General features: G+C 56.3%; 1 protein-coding gene across 1 annotated transcript in view; it reads right to left on the bottom strand.

Annotated features, from left to right (window-relative positions):
* Positions 1–3259: 3259 nt before the first annotated feature.
* NTN3 (netrin 3) overlaps positions 3260–24630 on the bottom strand; it is a 29121-nt gene continuing 7750 nt past the window's right edge. The window contains exons 3-8 of the mRNA XM_083872417.1: positions 22592–23587; positions 16074–16262; positions 11487–11636; positions 10497–10550; positions 5217–5291; positions 3260–4970 (exon numbers count right to left, since the gene is read on the bottom strand). Of these exons, the coding sequence (XP_083728543.1) occupies positions 4642–4970; positions 5217–5291; positions 10497–10550; positions 11487–11636; positions 16074–16262; positions 22592–23558 (1764 nt within the window). The 5' untranslated portion in view covers positions 23559–23587 and the 3' untranslated portion in view covers positions 3260–4641. The remainder of the gene's footprint in view (positions 4971–5216; positions 5292–10496; positions 10551–11486; positions 11637–16073; positions 16263–22591; positions 23588–24630) is intronic.

Here is a 24630-nt window from a genome sequence, read left to right as displayed (position 1 = left end):
GTGCCAGGGACAGACCCAACCCCAGCCCCTCCAGACTCCTCAAATGTGCTGAGCTGGGTTTGCTCTGCCCATCTTCATCTCCTCACTCCCTCTGCTGTGAGCAGGGCTGAGATCCCCACTGTGGCCAAAACCCCAGAGGTCAGCTGGTGACTGTGTGTGCCTGGGCTGCCACTGCCTGCTCTCAGACAGGGAATACTCCAGGACCAGCCATCTCCTGGATTTGCCACCTCTCCCTGCTCCTGCACAGCAGTAGTTTCCCATTGTGTGGGTGTGTGTGTGGGGGGGAAGCAGTGTGTGGTATTTATTTTGACAGTGGAGAGGCTGATTCTCCAAGATTTTGGAGTAGAGCAGCTCGTCCAAGATGAAAACATTGTCTGTTTATTGAGTCTCACTGTGGCTGTGTAAATAGAGGAGCAGCTTCGCTGGATGCTGAGGGCCTGATCCTGCCCCATGCAGAGAAATCATTGATTTCTGCACGAGGATGCTGAGCCCAAGGCATGGGGGCACTGGCATGGCTGTGGTGGGGCAGCAGGAGCCTGGGTGGGATGTTCTCTGTGTGCCACGACCCCTGTGCCCCTGGCAAAGCTCCTGGCACAGCAGCACAGCCGTGCCTTGGGGCCAGCCCGGGGCCTGTGCAGCATCCCCCATCCCCAGGGTGCTGCTGGGGGCCGCTCTTCCCTCTTGCCTCATCCCCTCCGTTGCCACTGAGGTGGGAAAAACCCAGCAGGAGGGAGCAGACAGGTTTCTCCAGATGGTGCCCCGCTGACCCCAGCTGTTCCCCGTCCTCGGCTCTTCCTTAGGAAAACACGGCACGGGCCAGCCCATCGATTAATGGTTTCCTCATGTTCCCCCTGCACGGCCAGCCTGGAAAGCTTCTCCCTGCTCCCCAGGCCCTGCTGAGCTGAGCCCCCCCGGCCTCCCTGTGCCCCCAGACCCCACACAGGTGCTGCACACCCCCTGCACACAGCAAACGTGTGGTTAACCAGGGAATTGTGCCCTTGTGAAGATGAACATGGAGATGGATGGGTTGGATGGAGGACTGTAAGGACAAATAAACAAATGACAGATTAATGCTGATGTAATAAGTGCCCCCTCAAGGCTGGTAAAAATACACGAGGTATATTGAAGATTAGCACATTTCTTGCAGCTTTGCAAGGACAAGAGGGGCTTGGAGCAACTAAATTCCCCAAACACTTGTTTGACATGGTCATGGGTGGGAAAAGTGTGCCCTGCCCTGGTCCTACAGCCCTCTGAAAGGAGCCTGAGTGGGTGAAAGGGTGCTGGTTGGGACTGGGAGGAGAGCTGGGAATTGCAGAGGCTGTGCTTTACTTAGGAAGCAAAATTTAGGATGTTAACGAGACTTGTGAGTGTTGTAAAGTGCTGAGTAAAACACCAGGCTTGGGTAAGGGGTGATGGACAGAGTGCTGCAGCACCAAGGGCACGGGACAGAGGGCATGGCACGGCACAGATTGGATGGACAGGATGGGGTCAGTTGGACAGGTCACCACACCTGAGGAGTGGCCACAGCTGCCTGGTGCCATGTCCACAGGTGGCAAAGTGTGACTTGTCTGTGTCATTAACCACAGAAGGCTGGAGGGTGTGGGCTGGCAGAGCCACCATCACTGCTCTCAAGAGTCACTTGGATCTGCGTGGACAGAAGTTGGTCTGTGTACCAGGGAGCTTCAGGAGAACAAGGAGAGTAAGACCAGGTCAGACAATGACAGGGGTCACTCTAAGTAGGTCTTTTCCCTTCTTAGAGGCTCAGCTCCCCACCAGGAAGAATTTTCCCACACCCCAGCACTGAGCTGTGCCCTGTTGGCCAGGCAAAATGCTCTCTGCTTGATCCTGTTTCACCTAAGGAGCGTGTTTTCCTGTGAGATGCAGTCAATTTTTATTTATGTGGACTTTGGTTACCAAGAGAAAAATGATGGAAAATACTCTACACATAGATCCATTTGTCTGTCCACTCAGGCTGGGGTTCAGCTGTCCAAATTCCTGTGATCTCTTGTGAGTGGAGCTGGCTGGATGACGCAGAAAAGGAGCACTGAGTTTTCTGTAGTATTCTCATATTTTGTGTCTTTCCTTGGCCGAATTCCGGGTTTTCATGAAAAAACGTCCACCGGTGTTTTGAAATGAGAAAAATTTCAACCAGCTGCAAAATTCAGTCCCAAAGCAGGAGGGAAATTGCAAACTTGGCCTCTCTTTGTGCTGCCTTTGTGTCTCGGATGCTTTGCCCCAGCTGAATACTGGGGAGAGACCTGTTAAATAAAAAACACGGATGGAAACGTGGTGGTGGATTTGGCCCTTCCCACATGGGCCGGCATCCGGCACCTGCAGCAGCGGGTCCCAGCACAGCACAGTCCTCCCCAGCACACTGAGCTCAGCCAGCTGCTGCACGGGGTGGGGAATCCGTGCTTGAGGGATGGGGAGTGCACCAGAGCACACCAAAACCTTTTCTGAATTAATATTTTTTTTTTTCTTGAAGAGCTATTTTGGAAAACATATCGTTTTGTGGTGCCAAGCGGTTTGCACTGCAAATCTCCCTCTTGCCCTTGCAATGCCCAGAGCTGTTGTCTGCAGCCACCAGGGACACATCCTGCTGCCACCTGAGCCCCCTGCCCTGTGTCACCCATGGGCTCTGGCAGCTCCCACAGGTGCAGAGCACTCCCCACCACCCAAGGGTGGGGTGGGCAGGGCTGAGTGGGTGCTGGTGGATGTGGACCTGCCCCTGGGTTTGCAGCCCTCCACCAAATGGTGCCTGTGCTGGTGTGTGCTCCAAGCCTGCCCAGTCTATAGGGCAGGAGGAGCAGCACCTCTGAGCAAATCTGTGGTCCCTCCTCCGTTGCCCTTGGCGTCCTGGCACAAGCTCAAGGTGACCCAGCTGCAGCCAAACCTAAACCCAAACCCAGCTGACCATGCCGGGATGAGGCAGAGGAATAAGAAAGGTGAATTCTTGCTTTGGACATGGAGGTGACATAAGCAAGGCAAAGCAGGAAAAGTCCTTCAGAGATCAGACTCAGTGCAGCTGCAGAGTGGCTTCCTCCAGTCCTTCAGCCAGGATTTTAGGACATTCCCCAGCCAAAGGGAGAGAGGGAGAGAACTCCTCTCCTCAGCACAGACCATAGGGTGGTGATTCTGCTCTGTCCTCTCTGATCTGCCCCAGCAGGACACTAAATGCCAGCTGGGAGACATCCTTCCTCACCAGTCCCAGACGGCAGAGGTGAAAGAAGAGGGAAGAGCTGCCTGGGAGGACAAATGGAGTACTCCAGTCACCAAATTCCTCAGAGTTTTAGGTACCCCTAAAACTTCAGTGGAGGAGAAATCAGGTGCCAAAGGAAAGCCTGGAGTTCCCTGCCTGAGAAGGCTGTGCCCAGTGTTTTTGGGGAACACAGAGACATTGAGCAACCCCTCAATAAGCAAGGCAATGTTTTTGTGGAAAGGAATATCTATTGTCAGAGCACCTATTATTTCTATTTGTATTTATTAAGCCAAGACCGCAACAATCTCAACATGGGAAGATATTGGTGCCTGTTTAACCAGAGACTAATACATGGTGAAGAAGATATAAAAAACTAGAGGTGGATCAATGAAAACTCTTCTCTCTTCCTGTCACCTCTGCCTTGTGCATCTCCTTGGACAATCTTGGCCACAGAATTTTTTCCCAGGAGAGCAGGGAGCCTGGCCAGCTCTGGAAGATGCACACCTAGCAAGGCAGGTGGTCACCTGGTGTCATCTCAACAGAAACAGGTGGAATGATGTCAGTTGGTACCAGGTGAGAATACAGGCACGTAGACCTGGGTGGATGGATGGTGACACACGATGGCTCTGGTCAGCCTGTCCACTCCAGCTCAGGTTCAGAGGGAGCAGATGGACATGGGAGGGCAAAATGATGTGTCCAGGTCTTTCTCACTGGCTTGTCTGGACTGGGCACCAAGACAGTGGCAACCAGGGGTTGCCAGGTCTGTCCCTTTGTCCCTGGTGGCCACCAGCACAGTGCCAGGGCCTGGCTCCTCCCTATGGCACTGCAGCACTGCACAGGTCCTGCCCCAGCCAGCAGTGCTGGCCCATGTGAGCCCAAGGCCTAAAGTTCATTTGTCCTTCCTGGTGGAGCTCCTGCAGCACTGGACAGTTTCCACTCATCCTGCCTGCTCATTGGAATGAGGGACAGAAAACTCTGACCTCCTGTTCCTCTTGGGCAAGGAGGAAAAGCAGAGAGAGGTCTGGCAGCAGCACATTTTCAGAGTGAGGAAGAATCATACCCTGGATGCTGGAGAAGGGAGAGCTGTCCACTGAAATGTCAGCACTGGGCAGAAAACAACTGTGCTAAAGGGAATAAAAAAGCCTTGAAAATGAACTCCAGAATGCCCAGAGCAGGACACCAACAGGCACCCACAGCACGTTGCTCCACTTTGCTCCTCATTAAAGGTTTGTCATTACTGCATTATTTTTAATATACACTTAAAGGACCGACACGCACACCCACCCGCGACACGCGCACAAACAGGGAACCATTGCCAAAATATACACTATAGACAAAGAGTCCGTCCACACTATATATATGTACAGAGTCCGTGGGGGCAGTCTGGCAGCACCCAGCTGGCCTGGGGCTGGGCATGGGGGGACAGGGTGGCTGCAAACCCCTCAGGGCTTCACGCACTTGCCCTTCTTCTCCCGCCGCTGCAGTTTCCGCAGGCGGCGTGTCCAGGCGTCTCGCCACTGGATGACCAGGCTGTTCTTGTCGGCCATCAGTCCAGGCCGGTCCGTGGAGTTTTCACTGATGCCCATGACCAAGTATTTCTTGCTGATCTGGATCTTGGGGCACTTGCAGGACAGGTCTTTCAGGTGGATCCACAAGAAGTTGTCACCGCGCTTGACCCGCTCGTCGCGGCACTTGTAGACGGAGAGGATGTTGATGGTGAACTTGGCCCAGTTGGCCACTGTCTCCATCTCAAGGATGTTCACCTGCACCACTGAGGGGAAAAGGGGGAGGAATAGTAATGGGGGATGCTTTGCCTTGCTCCCCAAAGGAAGGTTGGAGGTGGGAACTGCCCTTCCCCAGCAGCCCCACCTGCCTCACCCATTGCTGATTTGGGGACCCCTCTCCATATGGAGTGTCCCCCAACCCCGGGATGCCTTTATCTGCCCCACCCACAGCCAGCCCTCCTCTGCCTCTGGGGCACAGCCCAGGGTGGCCCAGGGAGGTCAGAGCTCCTTACCATAGTCCTTCTTGCAGTACTTCTTCATGTTAATCTTGTAGTTGCCCTTGGCTGGTTTGCAGTAGGAGTCACAGTCTGCAAAAGAAGAACAGTGGGTTGAGCACTGAGGGGCTTGAGGCACCTGAGGACTCATCCTCCCACAGGGGAAGGGGGAGTGGGGTGGAGGAGACAGCAGCAAGACCCAGCCCTTCAGAAGGTGGTGGGTACTGACTCCTCCTGAGCCAGGCCTGGGCATTGCTGGGGATGGGGGTCTCCTGAGTCCAGCTGCTCCCCTGGCACCTCAGAGGGGCTGGGGGGCTCAAAGACCAGCACCAAGGGCTGGTGCCACATCAGCTGGGAAGGAGAACCAGGAGGCCTTGGGTGCATTGAGCAGACTGTCACTTGGGGTGCCCTGCAGGGTAAGTCAGCACAGGGATCATGGAGAAAGCCTGGGGACTCCTTCCGGACACAGAAAGAGAGGGATGGGGGAATGCAGGTGAGGTGAAACTGGGCTCGATGGAGGGTTGGCAGGGGCCATGGCCAAGGAGAGTCAACAGGACAGCTGTGACCCTGCAGTCCTGGGTGATGTGGGGAAAGAGGATTTGGCACCAGTTCCACAGTCAGCCCCACAGGGAGCAGATCCAAAGGCAGGGCTGACACCAGACCAAGGGGGTTGTGGTGCTCAAAGTGATTCAGAGGCCAGAGTGGTGGGAGGCACCCCCAGGGGACAGCCTCCAGGGACTCCTGCCTGTGGGTTCCCATAACTGGGGAAGGGGACTCAGCCTGTGGGAAGGAGGCAGGTGAGGGAAATGGCTCTGCTCTACCACGTCACTCCTGCTGCCCAGGCATCCCCTGCCCAGGCTGCTCCAGAGGGGCTGGGGAGGCCACCAGGCTGTCCTGCACCACCCTGCCGTCCCCCAAGGCTCCTGTCCTCCAAGAAGCTTTTTTTCTGTGCATTTCTAAAGCCCCCAGATTTGCATCTCAAGCAGAGGGAGGGCAGGGAATGCCTCTTCCCTTCTCCCCAAAGCCTTTGATCCCAACAATTGCCTGGAGCAGCCCTGTTCTCCTCCTTTCTTCCCCCTGCCATCTTCCTTTGAACATCTCAATTTGTCTCTTTCCGAATGGTATGTGTTTTTTTCTGAGCCCATCTTTCTTCTTTTCTCTGCCTTTTGCAGGTTCTCCCTCTGGCTCGGCCCCGCGTCCCAGGACAGAGCCAGCAGCCTCTGAAGTTGTCTTTGTTTGTGGGTTGCCACAGTGATCACTGGGGATGGAGGCGAAGCTCTGGGGAAAGACGGGGAATAACAAGCCCCGTGCCAAGGGGAGGAGGAGAATCGAGGAAAGAAAGAAGCCCAGGAGCACAAACTCACCCTGGGCTCTGCTGTTCTCATCTCTGCCCAGCTCCTTTTTATCTGTGACTTCATGCCACCTGTTCCAAATTTGTCACTGATAGAAGCAGTGCAGCGTGAAGCTGATTCTTGGCAGAGGGGGATGAGCTCTGACTCTCAGTTCAGTTCCCCCATGCTGCCACACTGCCCCTCTGCCTGGGCTGGCTGAGCTGCCTGGGCCCTGCTGCCTCCCCTCAAACAGCTGCGGTGGCTGCAGAGGGGCCTCTCCATGTGGGGGGTGGCTGCTGAGTGTGCTGGAGTGCTCAGTGCTGGCACTGGGGGTGCCCTCACCCACTGCACCCCTGGGATGTGCTACAGGCTCATCCTCAGCCTGGTGTGTTCTCTGGGGTACACCACAGCCCATCCCTGGGATGTGCTACAGGCCCAGCCTGGTGTGTTCTCTGGGGTACACCACAGCCCATCCCAGACCCCACTGCATCCCTGGGATGTGCTACAGGCCCAGCCTGGTGTGTTCTCTGGGATACACCACAGCCCATCCCAGACCCCACTGCATCCCTGGGATGTGCTACAGGCCCAGTCTGGTGTGTTCTCTGCTGTGTTAACCACAGCCCCACCCCAGACCCCACTGCATCCCTGGGACAGGCACAGGCACAGGCACAGGACAGTGCTCCTCCTCTCCTGCTCCACTCTAAAGAGACCCTCCCACTTGATTTTGGGGAGCTCCCATCAGGACAGGAGACCTCTCCCTCGCTGGGAAAAGGGCACAGAAACCATCCTGCACCTGGCATCCGCTGCCACAGATGTCCCCCCATGGACACTGTGGGGAGAGGGGTGGCAGGGTCTGGGTGCTCAGCTGGAGCCTGGGCTGGGCTGGGGTGATGTGTGGTGGGAATGGGCTGTTGGGCAGCCTCAGCCCACCTGCCACCCCCTTCCCTTGGCAATGGGGATGAAAGAAAAGCAGAAAAAAAAAAAAAAATAAAATTCCTGTAACTGCCCTGGGTTTCCTGCTCATGATTAACAACATAAAACTGTGATTCAAAGGAGCCAGAAAATGGTGTTGGGAATTAACAATTTAGGATTAGCTTGGGGATTTTTTTTTTTTCACCACAGCTTTGTGCTGAGGAACATTCCTCAAATGTAAAATCAATTCCTGCTCCAATTAGCTAAGAAACTTGGGAAGAAAAAAAAAAAAAAAGTCCAAATAACTGGAAGCATTTCCGTTCCTTGGCCCTGGGCACGTGGCCTCTTTCATCACCGAGTGTGGGACAGACGTGGCTGCTGTGGCTGGAAAGTGGCAAAGGATGTCAGGGCAGATGGATCCTGCCTGCACCTCCCCTGGCTGCCTCTCCCTGTCCTGTTCCTGCAGAGTTCTGCCATGGGAGGGCTCTGCTCGGGGTCTCAGCCCCCCAGTCCTGATCCCAGCACAGCTGTGGGCCTGGTTCCATCCTCCCAAGGGCACTGGGATGTCTGTCCCTGGTGGGGGCTGCTCCCACAGACAGGCCCTGGCAGCCCATGGCTTTGCACATTCTTCAGGGCAGGGGGGAGAAGAGCAGCTTTGTGCAGCTGGATAGGGCAGCCAAGCCCCACAGACAGGCACCTGACACAGGCCATGGCAGGAAAACACACCCACAAACCCTGAAATGCTTCTGCATCATCTCTGGGATGTGCTACAGCTCCATCCCTGACACTGCTGCACGTCTGGGACAAATTACAGGGCAATGTCTGAGACCGAGACATCTCTGGGATGTGTTACAGCCCCATCCCTGGCACTGCTGCATCCCTGGGATTCCCCACAGCCCCATCCCGGGTGTAAATATATTCCTGGGATTCACTACAGCCCCATCCCGGGCATAAATGATCCCTGGGATTCCCTACAGCCCCATCCCTGGCACTGCTGCATCCCTGGGAGATGCTACAGGTGCAGACTGGGAGGAGGCAGCTGATAACCAAAGCTACTGGCCTGCTGTGGGCATTCCCCATCTCCCCAGTGGGGAGAGGAGTGTGTGTGAGAGGTAGCAGGTTTGCACATCTGGTTTACTTCTCTTCTCTTTGAAAAAAAAAAAAAAAAAAAAAAAGGAATATTTTGTTTTTAGAGAGATGTAACTTAATTAGGTGCTATGGCTGCAAATCTTTCACTGTTTACTTTGAATTCCCTTAAAGCCCTGTTTTGCACTCCACAAGTTTTGTTAATTCTGCTAATGGGGAACGTGGACTTTATTTTTTTTTTTTATTATTATTCCACTAAGTGAAAAATATTTTAAGATAATAATAATAAAAATCATGAGAAGTGGACCCAGGACATTTCATCACCAAGCCAGGCAGTTGCCGAGGCACAGATATCAAAGCTGGACCTCAAAGGCTTTGGAAGATTGGAAAGGCAGGAGAAAGCTGGGAAAAGTGATGCAGGAGATGGCAATGTCAGTGAAAAGCCTGGACACACCCAGGGCTGGACCCCAGCACGGAGGAGGATGGGGAGAGGGCGGGGAGCCCAGCACCTGAGCAGGGCAGCCCTGAACAATGTTCCCCTGTTCCTGCCGCCAGCACCTGCGCCAGAGGCAGGTGGGAGGTGGGGAAATGGGGGGAGAAGGGGCTTGGAGGCTGCCCGAGGTGCTGAGGGCCCCCGGGGGCTCCTGGGGATGGGGGCAGAGGGGATCAGGGACGGGCAGGGTGTGGCAGAACAGTCCCAGCACTGCTGGCAGCCCTGCCTGCAGGACAAGCACTGCAGGTGCAGGTGACCCCCAGCCCTGACCCCCCAGTGAGGGGAGCAGCACCATCAGGTCCCCTGATCCCCCATTGACACAGACTCCGGGCAGAGGCAGCTACTTTGTATTAGGGATATTTGAGCCAGAAGTCTTAAACCAACAAAGCCACAAATAAACTGGAGGCAACTTGAGGCAAAGCTGCTCTGCTCAAACAGAGCAAACAATCCAACTCTCTGCCAGTGCTGTTCATTTTTGTGCAGCTGAACAGCTCGGACATCCTTGTGAGACTGTTCCTGTTTATGAAGCACTGGAGGGGAGTCACCTTGATTAATTTTCCCTGATGTCCAACCCAAACCTCTCCTGGCACAACTTGAGGCTGTTTCCTCTTGTTCTGTGCCTTGTTCCCTGGAGCAGAGCCCGAGCCCCCCTGGCTGCACCCTCCTGTCAGGGAGTTGTAGAGAGAGAAATCCCCTCTGAGCCTCCTTTTTATCAACTGGAGCCCCCACAGCTCCTTCAGCTATTCCTCATCAGACTTGTACTTCAGACCCTTCCCCAGCTCCTTTCCCTTCTCTAGACATGCTCCAGCCCCTCAGTGTCTGCCTTGTTGTGAGGGGCCAAAAATCCCATCTCTCAATGGAGCTGTCACCTCTCAGTGGGTGACCACAGCAGTGACACTGGTCCCTCCCTGGTCCCATCACCCTGTGCAGGCAGGACAAGCAGCTCATGCCCAGACCTTTCACTGCTCCAGACCTGGACGAGGTGAGCACCATGTCCCCCCTGTACCAGGGGACACCTGGCAGCCTGTGCCCCACCACAGGGACCCCAGAATTGCCTGAGACCTGCCTGACCCAGAGAGCTGGGGTCTTGCAGAGGCCAAGGACACTGAGCAGAAACCTCTTGTAGTGGTGCTCATAAAAGGAGGTTAAACAAAGCCACCCACTGGTGCCATATGCCACAACCCCTGCCTTAACCTGCCAAGGGAAAGCAAGGCTTCAGTGGGCTGCATGACTGCTCTCCTCCTTGGAGGTTTGGAGAAAGCCTTTCCTGAAAAAGTCCACCAATCTTAGTCAGCTCCTTTCCAGAAATACACAAGATTTTAATTCTCGGTCTTCTTTCGCCAGAATTTTTTACCATTTTTTTTTTTTGCCAAATGGTTTGGTAGAGCTCAGCCCCCCCTGATGCTGTGCCAGGGAGAGGGAAGGTGGAATCTGCCCCCAGGTCTCTGGGCAGGGCTGGGGCCATGGAGCGCTTACCTGCAGGTGCCTCTGTGCTGGTGACCAGGGAGGTGGGGTTGATGGCAGGAATCTCTGGAAAAGAAAGGCAGAAGTGTCTTAAGGATGAGATCCCCAGCTCTGGGGGTGACAACAGGCAAAAGGCCTCTGAAAATGGGCCACAAGGAGATTTTGTTAGTCACAAATGAGAGGTGATGGGATGAGTCTGACCTGACCATTGCAGAGCATTGAACAGACCTGGAGATGCACAGGCTGAGTTCAGTAAACTGGGCCAGGCTGCAATTCTGCAATCCCCAAGAGCCCTAAGGGGTTGTGTGAGGATGTTGCTCCAGGGATTGATGCTCCCCGGGTGCTCAGCTCATCTGAACTCAGTCTGGACATCAGATGAGTGCTTGGCTGACCTCAGCATGATTCAGGCTGCCCAGCACAGGAATGAATGTGGGAAAAGACAACACTTTCTCAGGATTCCTGGAAGCAAAACCTGGGGGAATTTATTTCCTAAACTCAAAACTGGGGAAGAACAGAGAGAGAGGAGCCAGCTCCACCAGTCACCTGTATTTCAGCTGCTCCAGCAGCCCAGCAAAACGCTGTAGGGTGGGAAGCTGTTCCTCTGCCACTTGGGTCAAATTCAAACCCACTGTGACAATAAACATGATTTTCTGCTGACCACAGGCTCTGGCCTCGCCCCAGAAGTGACCACACTCAGGGCTCAGCTGGGTGGGGAGGGCACTGCTGCACCAAGGGTGGGACCCAGCAGAACTGTTTCAGCCAGCTGGAACCACTGACCCAGGGGGTCACCCAGAGCCTCCTGCACTGGGGCAGGCGAAGCCCAGCTCACCCCAGAAAGTGATCAGAGAGTCCCACCTGAGGACAACCAGCCTTGTCTGAGCTTCCCACCCACCACAAGCCACCCAAGGTGGCTGGGGGAGCAGGGGGCAGGCCCTGGTGCCCGTGGGGGTCCCTGAGGGCAGGGCAGGGCAGGGCAGGGCAGGGCAGGGCGGGAGCACTCACTGATGCAGGGGGCCACCGGGGAGCGGCTCTGCTGGTAGCCCTTGGCGCAGCGGTTGCAGGTGAGGCCGGTGACGCCGTCCTTGCAGGGGCACTGCCCCGTGGTCTGGTTGCAGGTCTTGCCGGCTGCACCGACGGGGTGGCAGTCACAAGCTGGGTGAGACAGAGAGGAATGGGGATGTGAGAGGGGAGGCACGACACGAACCCCGGACTAGAGCAAAGGTGCAGTCCCAGAGAGGGGAAGAGGAGGGGGATTCTATGAGAGCACCACCAGAAATTGGCTTATGGGGCTGGCACAGCACAGACCCGGCTGGACCCACGGGTCTGGACCAACCATGGCCCCACGTGCACTGTAAGCAGCACTGGCAGGAGGGAGAGTGCACAAAGGGGTTGTCCAGGGTATGGCCTTGCTGACAGGGATGCTCAGGATGAGCACCTGGAGCCTCTGCAATTCCCACAGCTGCCTGCAGCCACCAGCTCTCATTTAAGATCTTCCCCTACCTCAATTCCAGGGAGATGTTCCTGTTGCAGCAGTAAAAACCGTTTTCTCTACTTGCTCCCCTACCTCTGAGCTTTTCAGTCTGTGGAGCTGAACCAACAATGGGTTTTTACACAAGCTTTGACCTTGTCTTGGTTTGAGAATGAAGGAGGTTTCCCAATGTTTCCCAAGCTCATAAGCCTCGATGTCCCTCCTGACTCCTGGAGACCCTGGGCAAAGGATGACCCCACACCCTTCTATCACAGTCCCTCTAGGGACAAGCCACACCTGAGGGGGGTGAAAGCTGTCTTTGCTCTCAGAAGAATGCTGCATCATGTCACACTGGATGATGGACCCACTGAGGATTGTCTCCATGGAGGGATGTGGGAAGGAGATGTTTGTTCAGGAGAGCACCTTCCCATCTGCCTGCCTGGAGCTGGGCTGGCTCTGAGCTGGAGGAGGTTATCTTGGCCTCCATCAGTGTAAGAGTTGAACGTGATTTCAAAGCAAAACAAAAACATCTCCCCCGCCCGCCCCTGCAGCCCCCTGATGTTACCATTTCCCTAATTTTCACCAGATGGGGCTGGTGGGAGCACCATGGCACTCGAGCCCCCCTCCTGCACAGCCAGAAACCAGAGCGAGCAGCCTCTAATGGGGACCAGATGCTCCATCCTTATCAGATCTTGGCTAGGACTGGGAGCGGACATCTTTCTGACAGGGATATTTTGGGGGCTCAGCTGTGACAACAAATGGCAGTGAGCAAGGGAGTCTTGGCATGAGGCAGGGCTGTTGGAAACACAGGGCCCTTCTCGGGCCCCAGTAGTCCACTCCTGGTGTAAAGTTTATGGACAGGCATAAATCTCAGCCCAGTCAGGATCCAGTTCATCAAGCTGATCTCTCTCCGTGTGGTGGAAGGTGGATTTCAGTGGCTCTGGATGTTTTACCCAGAGCATCCCATGCAAGAGTGATGATCTCACACTGCAGCAGGGTCCACCCCACCACTGCAACTGCAGCATCTCTGTCCTTCCTCATCCTGCACAGCCTCAGGGAGCCCGGGGAAGGCAGGGCTGGCTCAGGGAGCCCGGGGAAGGCAGGGCTGGCCCAGGGAGCCCGGGGAAGGCAGGGCTGGCTCAGGGAGCCCGGGGAAGGCAGGGCTGGCTCAGGGAGCCCGGGGAAGGCAGGGCTGGCTCAGGGAGCCCGGGGAAGGCAGGGCTGGGGCACGGTGCAGCTCTGCACTGCTGCCCACACACCGAGCCCTGCTGCTCCCAGCCTCTGTCTGCCAGGATCTGGCCCGTGGAGCCTGAATGGTGGATTAAGTCACTAGCTTGGAGCTTAACTCATCAAGCTGTGCTTGCCAGAAAGCATGTCTTGCACCTCATATTGAGGGTATTTTTGCATCTCGAGGCTTAGCTGCTACTGCTCCACCAGTTCTCACTGGAGAAAGCTCACGGTTTGCAGCTTTGTTTAAATTACCGGGATTAATGCACAGCCATCCTTTATTTGACTTTTCAATTACCGCCATTGGATTAATCCTGTAGGTTGCTCTGCCTTTTCCATCCTCCCAGCTTTTCTGTCCCACAGGGTCCAGCAGTGATGCTGGCAGTGGGAGGGAAGCACACCCTGCTCACTGGCCAAGGGCTCTGCTCAGTTAGACACAACCTGCAGCCAGGATTTCTGCGCCTATTTCATCCCAGCAGAGACAAACCACAGTTGAAGAGTTACGTGCTAAGGTGTGCTGGCGTTTGTTTAAATAAGATGTAGTAGTAGTTCCTGACCTCTGGGTTACTGATTTGCCTCCTGAATATTCACTGAGCCATCTGCAGTGGAAGGTGTCCCTGCCCATGGCAAAGAATTGGAACCAGAAGATCTTCAAGGTCTCTTCCAACCCAAACAGTCTGTGATTCTATGAGCAGCTGCCTTCATTGTGCTGCTCAACCTGTGCCCTGGGCCAGTGCTGTGGTAGGTGCAGAAGCCTTTGTTCAAAAGCACAGCACACTGTTCCCACCCACCTGCTCCACACATCACTGCCAGGATCCTTGCCTTGCCTTTTCCTTGCAGGAGTGCAGATACCTGAGCTGCAGGTGTGGGGCACATCTTTAGAAAAAACAAGTCCAAGATGTCTTGTCACACCTCTGTGTATTTATTTGCCTCTCTGGGAGCACCAGCTCTCCTCTGCCAGCACCTGGGACCTTGCTCCTCCTCTAAGGAGCTCCCAACCCCAGCAGATCCACCCCTAGATGAGGGAAGGGTGGAAATGCTTTCTGCTTTACTGAAGGAGGGGCAGAAGCATCAGCGATTTTATTATTAACTCTGTTCCTCGAGGGAGAGCCAGGGACTGGCTCCTCAGACCCAGGGTACCACCTTTTCTGCCAGACCCTCCTCAGCATATGCCCCATGGCAGGGGTCGGCCCCGTGCACATGTTCATCTGGCTCAGCCCAGCTTTGCAGCACGTCCAAACCACAGGCCAACCCTGCCAACCCTCCGGAAGCTGCATCCCCCTCTCAGACTGGCAGAGTCCTGCCCGTGGCTTGGCACAGGGACAGCAGTTTGTCTGCCAGGGGTGATCTGTCCCGCTCCTCTGCTTCTCTGCAGCCCAGGCATCGCTGGCTGCCATTTCTCCTGCGCTGCAGCATCTGTGCTCACCCCACCCCATCGACATCCTGGGATGCTTTGCCCACCCTGGCCCCTCCAGAGGAGCCACCTCGGATCAGAGATACTTTCCATCACTGTAATGCTGCACAGTTACTGCCCTGTGAGGGCGGTGGAGCAAGGCTCACACTGACAAATGGTGGGCACAGGCAGATGGGAGCAGCCAGGCCCCCTCTGCCTCCCCCATCCTCGGCCCTGCAAGGAGAGAGACTTGAGCCACAGCCAGGTAGGAAACACTGCAACCTGCAGCACCTTGCTCCCACAAACCGGTGCCATATTCAGTAATCCTCCCTGGTCCCAGCCAAATCCAGCTTGCTTTATTAGCTTTTGGCATTTTCTCTATTAATGCTCTTTGGTAAGTGCTCTCTTTCCCATCTGGAGGAGAAGCTGAGCCCTTCAATGCCCAGGGAAGTGGTGCTGGGGATCTGGGGCCCCTGGGGAGGTGAGCACCTGCAGTGTCCACTTTGCTTGGGGTTGTATCAGTTTTGGAGCAAAAGTGAAAGGAGCTAGTCATAGAATTACAGAATATCCCAAACTGGAAGGGGCAAAATATGTTCATTGAATCCAACTCCTGGCCCTGCACAGACACCCCAAAAATCCTTCCCTGTGCCTGAGAGAGCTGTCCAAACACTCCTGGAGCTGTGGCAGCCTCGAGGCTGTGCCCATTCCCTGGGGAGCCTGGGCAGTGCCTGAACCCTCTGGGGGAAGAACCTTTTCCTGAGATCCAACCTAAATCTCCTAATCCAAAGAAAAGCAGAAGCTGTCCCTTGGGAAGGGCTGGGAGGTGAGGAGGTGCCTGATGAAGGGCGAGGTGGAGGCAGCACAGCCACCCTGGTGCCTCTCAGGTGTTGGGGGAGAGCTGGGGCTGCCTGCCCGCCTTCAGCACTTGTCAGAATCCTCATGGAAAAGAGATTTTTGTTGCAGCTGCCCAGTCTCAAGGCCTTGGTTTTCTTGGTTTCTTGTGTTGTTTATTATTTCTTATCTCACAAATTCTTTGTGTCCAGTCAAGGTGTTCACAGCAGCTCGGACATGATGTGACTCCCCTGTGATGGGAGGTCACTCTGCTTTTATTCAGATAACTACGTGGTTATTATTTACCATTCCATACCAATGCCCAGTAACTATACCAGAAGGGTCATTTCTACCTTGACCCAATCCTATCAAACCACCTTGTGCCCACGTCATTGCAAAAGATGGATGCCAAGGGGGAAGAAGAAGAACTCAGGGTTCCACCCTAATTCCACCATCTTCTCCCCTTGCACCTCCATTCTAAAAACCCCAAAACTATAAAACCTTCTACGAAGTGATAAACCACACTACTGTCTGTCACACATTTGCAATTTGCAATTTTTCTCTGCATTAGAACTTTTTCACATGGACCAAAACCAGAGTCCACGTCCTCCCGGGCTCTGACTGAGGGCGATCCTGCCACCCCTCGGTTCCCACAGAGGGCCCCCCTTACCTTTGCAGGCCTTTCTGTCGGTGATGGCCTTGCTGAGGTCCCTGTAGAAGCCCTCCCTGCAGTAGTGGCAGTGCCTGCCCGCCGTGTTGTGCCGGCAGTTGAGGCACACCCCGCCGCTCTTGCGCCCCGACAGCTTGAACAGCTCCATGTTGAAGCGGCAGCGCCGCGCGTGCAGGTTGCAGTTGCAGGCTGTGGGGGGAAAGGGGAGAGAGGATGAGGGCTGGAGGTGAAGCTCAGGACACTCTGGGTGGGCTGGAGCTGCCCTGGTGTCCCCCACTGCTGCAGTGGGGGGTTATGGTAGGGTTGGGATAGGCACAGGTTGTCCCAATGTGCCGTCCAGATGTGCAGCATCCTGTGGGGCCAGTGCCGTGAGGTCAGGACAGAGGAGAAAGGATGTGTGAAGGAACTGGCACTGCATGGCTGGAGGCAGGTGGGTGTGGGATGGAGGGCTGCACTTGGGGGGTTTGGCAGTGCCAGCTGGGCACTTGCAGCCCCGCTGTCCCCCCTGCCCCTTCCCTGGCAGCTGGCTCTGGTGACAGAGCCCACCCAGCCTTCCAGCAGGACCACCCACCTCATGCCAGGCTGTGGGACAGCCCTCCCCTGCAACTGAGCCCCCAACTCTTTATATTTACGGCTCTATCTTGTGTGCACGAGCCACACACGGAGAGAAATCCACACAGCAGCCCCTGTGTGTGCACGCAGAAACATGCACAAATGTACAATCGCACAAACATACATGTGAACATGTGTGCACACAGATGTGCACCAAAATACCCTGAGCCATACGTGTGCCCGTGGGCAGCAAACAGATGTGCACAGAAACATCTGCACACCCTCACATGTGCACACACACACACAAATTAGCCCTGGGAAGGCCCTCCTGGCCGATTCCACGTGTGCGAGATAAAAAGGCAAAAAAAGGCACTACCCATTCCAGCTTAAGGCTCTCGCAAAAAAAAAAAAAAAAAAAAAAAAAAAGATAATGGGAACAAGATTTCCTTGGGCAAAATGTGGCGCCCCGCTCCCCCCGGCCCTGGCCCCCCTCCCTGTGCTGGTAAATTGAGGTTGGGTGAGAGCTTTTCCAGGCATACTGTGAAATTCATTAACGTGTCGGCCCGGATTTAACTGCCTGCGCCTGGCCTGGCGGCCGTGTGAAGTGGCCTCCCCGCAGCCAGCAGTGCCAGGGGGAGCTTCACCCCGCGCAGATCAAACACCTCCTCTCCTGCTCCGGCCACGGGCACGCTGCGGGGAGAAACGGCAAACCCCGGCCGTAAAAAAAAAAAAAAAAAAAAAAGTTTTTTGGAGGCTTGAGTTGAGCAAAAGGTTAGTGCCAGCACGCTCAAAACCTCAGCTGCCTGCAGAGCTCCCCCGAGTTATGAGATTAGTGAGAAATCACATGGCAGGCATCAAAATAACACCCGGTGTGGCCGTAGGTACCTTCAGGGGGTTGTTCTTTTTGAGTTGCTTTCTTTTTTCCCTGGTGATAGTGGAAAATAGGGGGTTTTTAAGGCAAATTCTGGGTTGTGGTGTGTGGAAGGGAAGCAGCAAATAGTGCCCAAGGCCCTGGGTGGCACAGGATGCTGTTGAACTGGGGATGTTGACACTCAAACTTTTCCAGGCTGGGAAAACTTTTCCAGGCTTTTCCAGGGCTGGGAGAGACGCAGTGAAGTGTCCTGACAGCCAGGGTGCTCCTGTACTCTCCAGATAATGGGACAGGGGCAAGACAAGGTGGGTTTTGCTACAGAACTGTGACAAAAGAGCGATTTTTGGGAGGAGAGTGGCGTTGTTGTTTTCCCCTTGCAGCCCTGAAAGGCAAGTGGGGTCACCCCAAAAGGCAGTTCTGTGTCCCTCTTGGAACGTCCCCAGCGTGCTCTGGGGAAGGAGAGGAGCTGGCAGAGCAGAGGGGAGGCCATGGGCAGTGGAGGAGAACTGTCTGGTAAATGATTCACTGCCCTCGGCGCAGGTCCCTCTCTGCCTCCAGTTGAATTGCTGAGAGACCAACTGGCAGGGCCTTTTCCCAGCACCACTGACCCCGGCACGTCCTGACCCACCCCGGGGCCACTTTTCCCTTGGAACAGGCTGCAGGCCCTCTGACCCTCCCAGGAGCTGGGTTTGGGGAAGAAACCCCCCCTGGGCAGCCCAGCATCATCCCCTGTCCTTCAGGCAGTGGTGCTGCCCAGTCTGGGCTGGTGAACCAGGATTCCAGAGCCAGGATTCCAGAGCCAGGATTCCAGAGCCAGGATTCCAGAGCCGACAGGGGCACCCGGCTGGGCTGTGCCACCCCGGGCTGAGGGCTGTCCCCACTCAGGGACAGGGTTACAGCAGCACCAATGGCAGTCCCCTCGTCCCCTGGCGCAGCCATCCGCAGCTAATCGGGGCAGACAGGTCCCCCTCTCACCCGGCTAAATACTCTCCCTGTTCCCCAGTGCTGAGGCAGTTGTAAGCGCTGTCTGTCTCCCGTTAATCACTAATTAAAGGCTTGAATGTTCCCTGCTGTTTGGGGTATTAATAAGAATTTAATTGCGCAGTTTGGGGCTAATTACCTGGTAGCTCGCTTCCGCCCTCGTACAGTATGCCCAATTAAACAATCGTATAATCAATTAGACAATCACAAGATCTAATAATTCGCAATAATAGACTAATTAAACGTTGACACCTTGCAACGGAGCAATCTTTTGTCTCCCTTTTTGATGGCGTTTGAAACCCCTTCCCAGGCCCCGGCCACCCCAAAAGCTCTGTTCCTGCAGATGCAGGAGCTGGGATAACAGCAGGAGGGGCTTTGGGACAGGCCCTGGCCCGGGACAGGCAGCGCCAAGCGCCGAGACACACGTGGGGCCGAGAGGAGCCCGCAGGGCAGGAGGGAGGCTCACCGCCCCTACAAGTTCCCTGGGAATAATTAGGGAAGGCAGCCGGATCAGCGAAACCCTAGACCGGCCGCCGCTGCCAACCCGCAGCAGATCCGAGCTACGCCCCTGCTTTGGCTGGAGCAGAGCCCGGCCGGGACACGGGGCAGGGTGAGGCTGCCCCTCTGGGGGGGCTGAGAGCACAACAGCCCCTTCCCTCTCACCCACACCGCCCCTCCGTGCTGGGAGAGAAGGGCCCACTCTGCTGCCAGGGAGGAAGAGGAGAAGCAGGAGAGAACCATCCCCACAGGGGGCTGCAAGGACGAGGCTGAGGCGCCCCATCCCCAGGTCCCGGGATGGTCAGACGGGTGTAAATCTCCCCTGCCCGGGGCTGGCCGCCTTCCCCTGCCCTCGGGAGGGAAGGGGTGTCAGTCAGGGCCATGCTGTCCTCTTCCCACCCCCCAAAACCATCGCCTTCCCCCAGCCTCCATGGAAAGGGCCGTGGCTGGTGCTGCCGGCAGCTCTCTGCTTTCCTCCACACCCACTGGGGAGCAGGTGCAGAGAGCCCCGCAGGGGAACTCCCGAGGGAAGGGGGAATGCTCAGGAAGGGGCACAGGGCACGAGGGAATTACATGTGATCCTCCAAATGCCACCGGCGCTCCGGGACCGGCGTTTTCAGGCACCGACTGAAATCCCGGCTGGGTCACCGCATCCCCCCCGAGCATCCTGCGAGGTTTTCCCGGGAGAGCGCCGCCCCTTCCCCGCCGGGACCCCGGATCAAAGCGGGCCCCGGGCATTATCCCGGTGCTCCGCAGAGCGCTCCTGCCGCGGCCGCCACAAAGGGAACAAGGGCTCCCGCGTCCCCAGCGAGTGCATCAATTACTTCCAGTGGCTGCCTCCCGCTAATCCGCTTCCCCTCCTTCCTTCCTTCCCCGGGCCGGGGGTTTGGGGGGCCGGGCAGCCGAGGGGGGGCCGAGCTGGACCGGGCAGCGAGTGCTGGGGAGGAGCAGGAGGAGGTGTAAATCTGCAGTGATAAAGATGGGGGGTCCCCAGGATTGTGACAGCCCCTCTGCTGGGATTGTCCCCCACACGGCCTGTCCCAGGCTAAAAGCTGGGGGGATGCATGGGAGGGGCCACATCCCTCCTCCCTGCCCTGGGGGACAGAGCAGAGCATCCCAAAACTGGCAGGGGGATACATGGGAGGGGGCACATCCCTCCTCCCTGCCCTGGACACACCTGAGGACACGCAGAGCATCCCAACACTGGCAGGGCAAGCTCCCTGTGGGACATGCAGCCCCTGTGGGGTGTCAGGAGAGTCTCCAGTGCCTGTGGACTGATGGTGTCCCAGCACCAGGCAGGGGGCCGTGCACTCTGCAGCACAAAGCTGGCACCCTGCCCTCCTGCCAGGCCAAAAATCCACTGTCACTGTCCTGGGGGTGACAGCCCCAGCCCTCCCTGCTTGCCAAAGTCACACTGACCCCCTCAGCACTGCAGCCCAGTGATGTCCCCACCAACACCACAGTCACCCCAGGGCAGCCGTGGTGGGGCTGTGCCCTGGGCCAGTGCTCAGACCTGGGCACTTCCCGGAGGCAAAAATTCTGGTGGAACAACAAACGTTTGTCCCGGATGGGTGTCCCAGCACTGTGCCATGCTGCAGGACACCGGTTTGTCCCCGTGGCTGCAGCGGGCACAGACTCCCATGCAGGACTGGGACAAACCCCCGTGCAGAGCGCTGGGGAGCGCAGAGCCAAGGGCTGACACATCCCAGCACGCCTGGAGCTGTTCCAGCCCCTCGGATCCATCCTCAGCCCCTCTCAGGGCACTGCGGTCCCCCTGGGCTGTCACTGAGCTGCCAAGCTCCCGCATCCACCCTCTCTCCTCCTCTCTCTCCCAATCCCAGCCACTCCTGAGATCCCCCAGGAGCAGCATCACCGCTGCCTGACCAGAGTCCGAAACTCCGCATGGCCCGGGGCTGAGCAAAGGGAACTTCCCGGGCAGCCTCTCCTTTTAATTGGTGCTAATTGCTGCGTCTGTTCGTGCTGGCTGGGGAGATGTCATTGTTGAAAGGCGCAGAGGGGAAGGCTCGGGGAGCTAATCCAGCTTTCAGCCGCTAAGCCCCTCCGAAGTCGGGTAATGGAGAAGTTCTTTCAGGTCCCTTCAGAGAGGACACAAAGCCCGGGAGGGGAAAGGGGGAAAGAAGGGGAGCGAATCAACAGGAAAAAACTACTTTCACACGCAGCTCGGGGAAGAGCCTTTGTGCGCGGGGCTGTGGCGGGGGGGGATTGAAGGGATGCCGCCGCGGCACCGCCTCCTCTCCCCTCCCTCGTTTGTCTTTTCAGCTCCATCTGCCAAAAGGGCGGCGCAGCTGGGGGCAGGATGCTCCGCGCAAGGGACCCTCACCCCGCCCGGGACGAGATGGGCAGAAAACCTGCAGATGCTGCTCAAAAAACGAGCCTCGTCTGGTTTAACCCCTTTTATGCCGCCGGAGCCACCCCCAGTGCTGTAGTGCTGCTTTCCTGGGGGACCTGGCGGTGAGGCAGGTGCAGAGTGGGGGGCACAAGGGGCAGCCAGTGGGGTGGGGTCCTCCTTGTGTCCTGGGGGTTTCCATGAGCTCACACACCTCCTGGAGGCCTCCCCTGCCTGACCCGCAGCAGCCCTGGGAGGTTGCAAAATGGATTTTTTTTTTTTTTTTTTTTTTTTTTTTCTGAGCTCCAAAACTCATCTTTCTGAAACAAGTGGAAAAACACAAGGGCTGACACATTCCCACAGGGCATGAGGAGGCTTAAAGCATCAGCCCCAGCACTTGCTTTGAATCCACTGCCTTTTTGGCCATTCTTAGAAGAAATCTGCTGTAACATGTATATATTGAAGCAGACAGCTGGGTTCTCAACAAGACATCGATCACAAATACTAACAAGTCCTTCTGACCTCTGGCACATCCACTGAGCCTTTCAGAGGCTGATTAATGGTACAGCTTTCCCTTGTCTCCATCCTCCCGCCACCCCCTGAGACCTGGGCTCCTGTCCAGGAGGAGTGAATGTCTGTGCCTCCCTCTCCCAGACCTTCGCAGGGCTCTGGCATCCTCCAGCCCCATCCCAAACCAGGACAAAAAGCAAAAGTCTCCACCAAAATCCCATAAAGATTCACGAGCTGATACCAGTTTGATGTTTTGGAAACGTTTCATTTTGGTGACAATATTTTTAACTTGGGGAAACCTTTGCAAGGACATACAAGCTAAAACCACCACACAGAATGAAAGTGAAGGATGAAATTTCGAATTGGGAACCTCAACCTCTGCCAGGTTTTTTCTGTCTGCTCCCTGTCCCCAGGCACATCTCACAGGGAACGGCTGCCATTGCCCCTCCAGCCCATGGACAGCTGGTTTGCTGCCCAAGGAAAACAATCCCAGATGGGCACCCCTCACAGGGATCTGCTGACTGGCTGGAAGACACCAGTGATTTTTGGGAGGTTTTTGGTGCTTTGATTCATGGTGGAACCACTGCACCTTTAGAGAACACCCGCAGCAGAGACAGGGTAGATCATTGAGCCTTTCCCAATCCTCCAGCACAGCAGATGCTCCCCAGCATCTGTGGACAAGCTTCAACTCAGTACCCATCACTTCCCTCACGACCCATTTTAGCATTTCAGCCTGAAAAACATCTAAAAATGCCTTACCCAGACACTCATTGGCCTCGCGGGCCGTCGCCCGCTGCCAGGGCCGGTCGTAGTGGAAAGGCTTGCAGCGGTCACACTCGGGTCCCTCTGTGTTGTGTTTGCAGTCACACACCAGCTTCTGCTCCTTGTCCTTGACGCAGCGCGCCGCGTGCCCGTTGCACTTGCAGCGCCCGCCGACCTGCAGCTCGCCCACGGAGTAGTAATAAGGGCTGGAACCCGTGCCCTGATCCTCCTCTCCCCCATCCCGGCTGCCCAGGTCACGGAAGAGGTGCGGGCGGCTGAAGACCACGCGGATGTCGGTGGCCGTCACCCAGTCCTGCAGCACGGGGCTGCTGTCAAAATCCTGCGCCGAGGGCCGCCCGTCGAGGGTGCTGAAGGCGATGAGCCCCCCGGTGAGGGGGTAGAGGTCGGTGAGGCCGTCGGTGCACAGGGCCTCCTGCTCGTTCTGCTTGGTGACCGTGGCCTTGCTGGGCTTGCCGTAGATCTTGCGGCACTGGGAGGAGTAGTACTGGTAGGGCACCCAGGTCTTGCCGTAGTCCATGGACTTGAGGATGGCGGTGGACTCGGGGCGGGGCGAGCAGAACTGGAGGCTGACGTAGACCACCTCGAACTTCTTGCCCAGGGAGAGGGTGAGGGTGACGTTCTGGGGGGAGTGGTGGAAGGTCTCGGAGCGCCAGCAGGTCATGTTGGAGGCGGTGTTGAGGTCGGTCAGGTAGGCAGGAGGGTGGGCTCGGCGCGGGTCCGAGGCGTTGCAGTGCCGCGTCGGGGGCTTCCCGCACGTGCTGGAGGCGTGGACCTCCTTCCCAAAGGCAGCGTTGACAAACTCAGGGATGCAGCGCCGAGGAGCGCCGCTCTCGTCGTAGCAAGGGTCTGGAGGGGTCTGCTGGGCTACGAAGGGGTTCACTGTCTGGGACAGGCCCAGCATGGCCGTGGTGAGGAGCAGGCGCAGGAGCTGCAGGACTTCCATCCTTCTGGGGAGAGGGAAGTGGCTCCTCCCTGGAAGAAGAAGAACAAGAGTGAGTGGCACCAGCAGTGTCACAGCCACAGCACCACCCGTGTTGGGAGGGCTGATAAGGGATGGGAAACTCCTCCATGTCTGGTCCATCACCTGTACCCATCTTCCATCCGATATCCACTGATGCAGTATCCTGGGAGGCAATTACTTTGTGTTGCCTCATCCACACCAATCCCTCACTGCTCATCAGCAGGACTGAAACACCACAGAAATGGGAAAAGGGCCTGAGCTTTTGATGGAAGAGGTTGAAATCAGGGTACAGCCCTTTCCTGGCCTCTTACAAACTGTCATGTGGTGACAGGAATGTTTCTATCCTGCCAGCAGCCCTGGCTGTCACACAGAGTTCAGAGACCTTGTCGCTGCATGGCTGACAGGGGCTGGCGATGGGGAAACGTTGGGGGAGATCTTTCAGATGCAACAGGAGCTGCAAACCCCAAGTTATCCACCTGCAGCACAAAATAGCTCCTGACGGAGCAGGAGAAAGAGCAGCAAAACCACAGGCACATTGTGCAAGAGGAACAGGGGTCTTAGCCCATCCTGGGACATCTCCCCCAAGGCAAAACCTGCCTCTGCCACTTCCGTGCTGTTTCCTCACTGCTTAATCCCCTGCTGATGGAAAAAGAGATGTGAAAAATTGGCAGCTCCCTTGGTGGTCGCTGCATCCTCCCAGCAGCAGCACAGTTCCAGCTTTACCACGATGCTACAGAGCCTTTTGGGGACACGACAGCCCATGGCTCGGTGACTTGGCTGCAAGCAAGACAAAGGATACTGTCCCTGCAGTGCCCAGAGCAATGAAACCCCACTACTTGAGGAGTGTGGCTGCAAGATTGGAGACTGCAGGGATGTAGCAGTCAGCACAGCAGAGGAGATGCCATGACACGAGCACCAGGCAGTGAAAGGCATCCCCCACTGCAGGAAGCCTACAGGACTCCTGGCTCCACTGCAAGCAACTGCCTCCTGAGCAGGAGATGACGCTGTGGCTGCTGCTATATCCCTGCAGCTGCTTGTTGAGCAAAGCCTGGGG

The sequence above is a fragment of the Zosterops lateralis genome (assembly GCF_965231275.1).
Source record: "Zosterops lateralis genome assembly, chromosome: 15".
Classification (NCBI taxonomy): Eukaryota; Metazoa; Chordata; class Aves; order Passeriformes; family Zosteropidae; genus Zosterops; species Zosterops lateralis.
The sequence above is the reverse complement of the archived record's forward strand: the minus strand, read 5'-3'. Positions and strand labels throughout refer to the sequence as shown.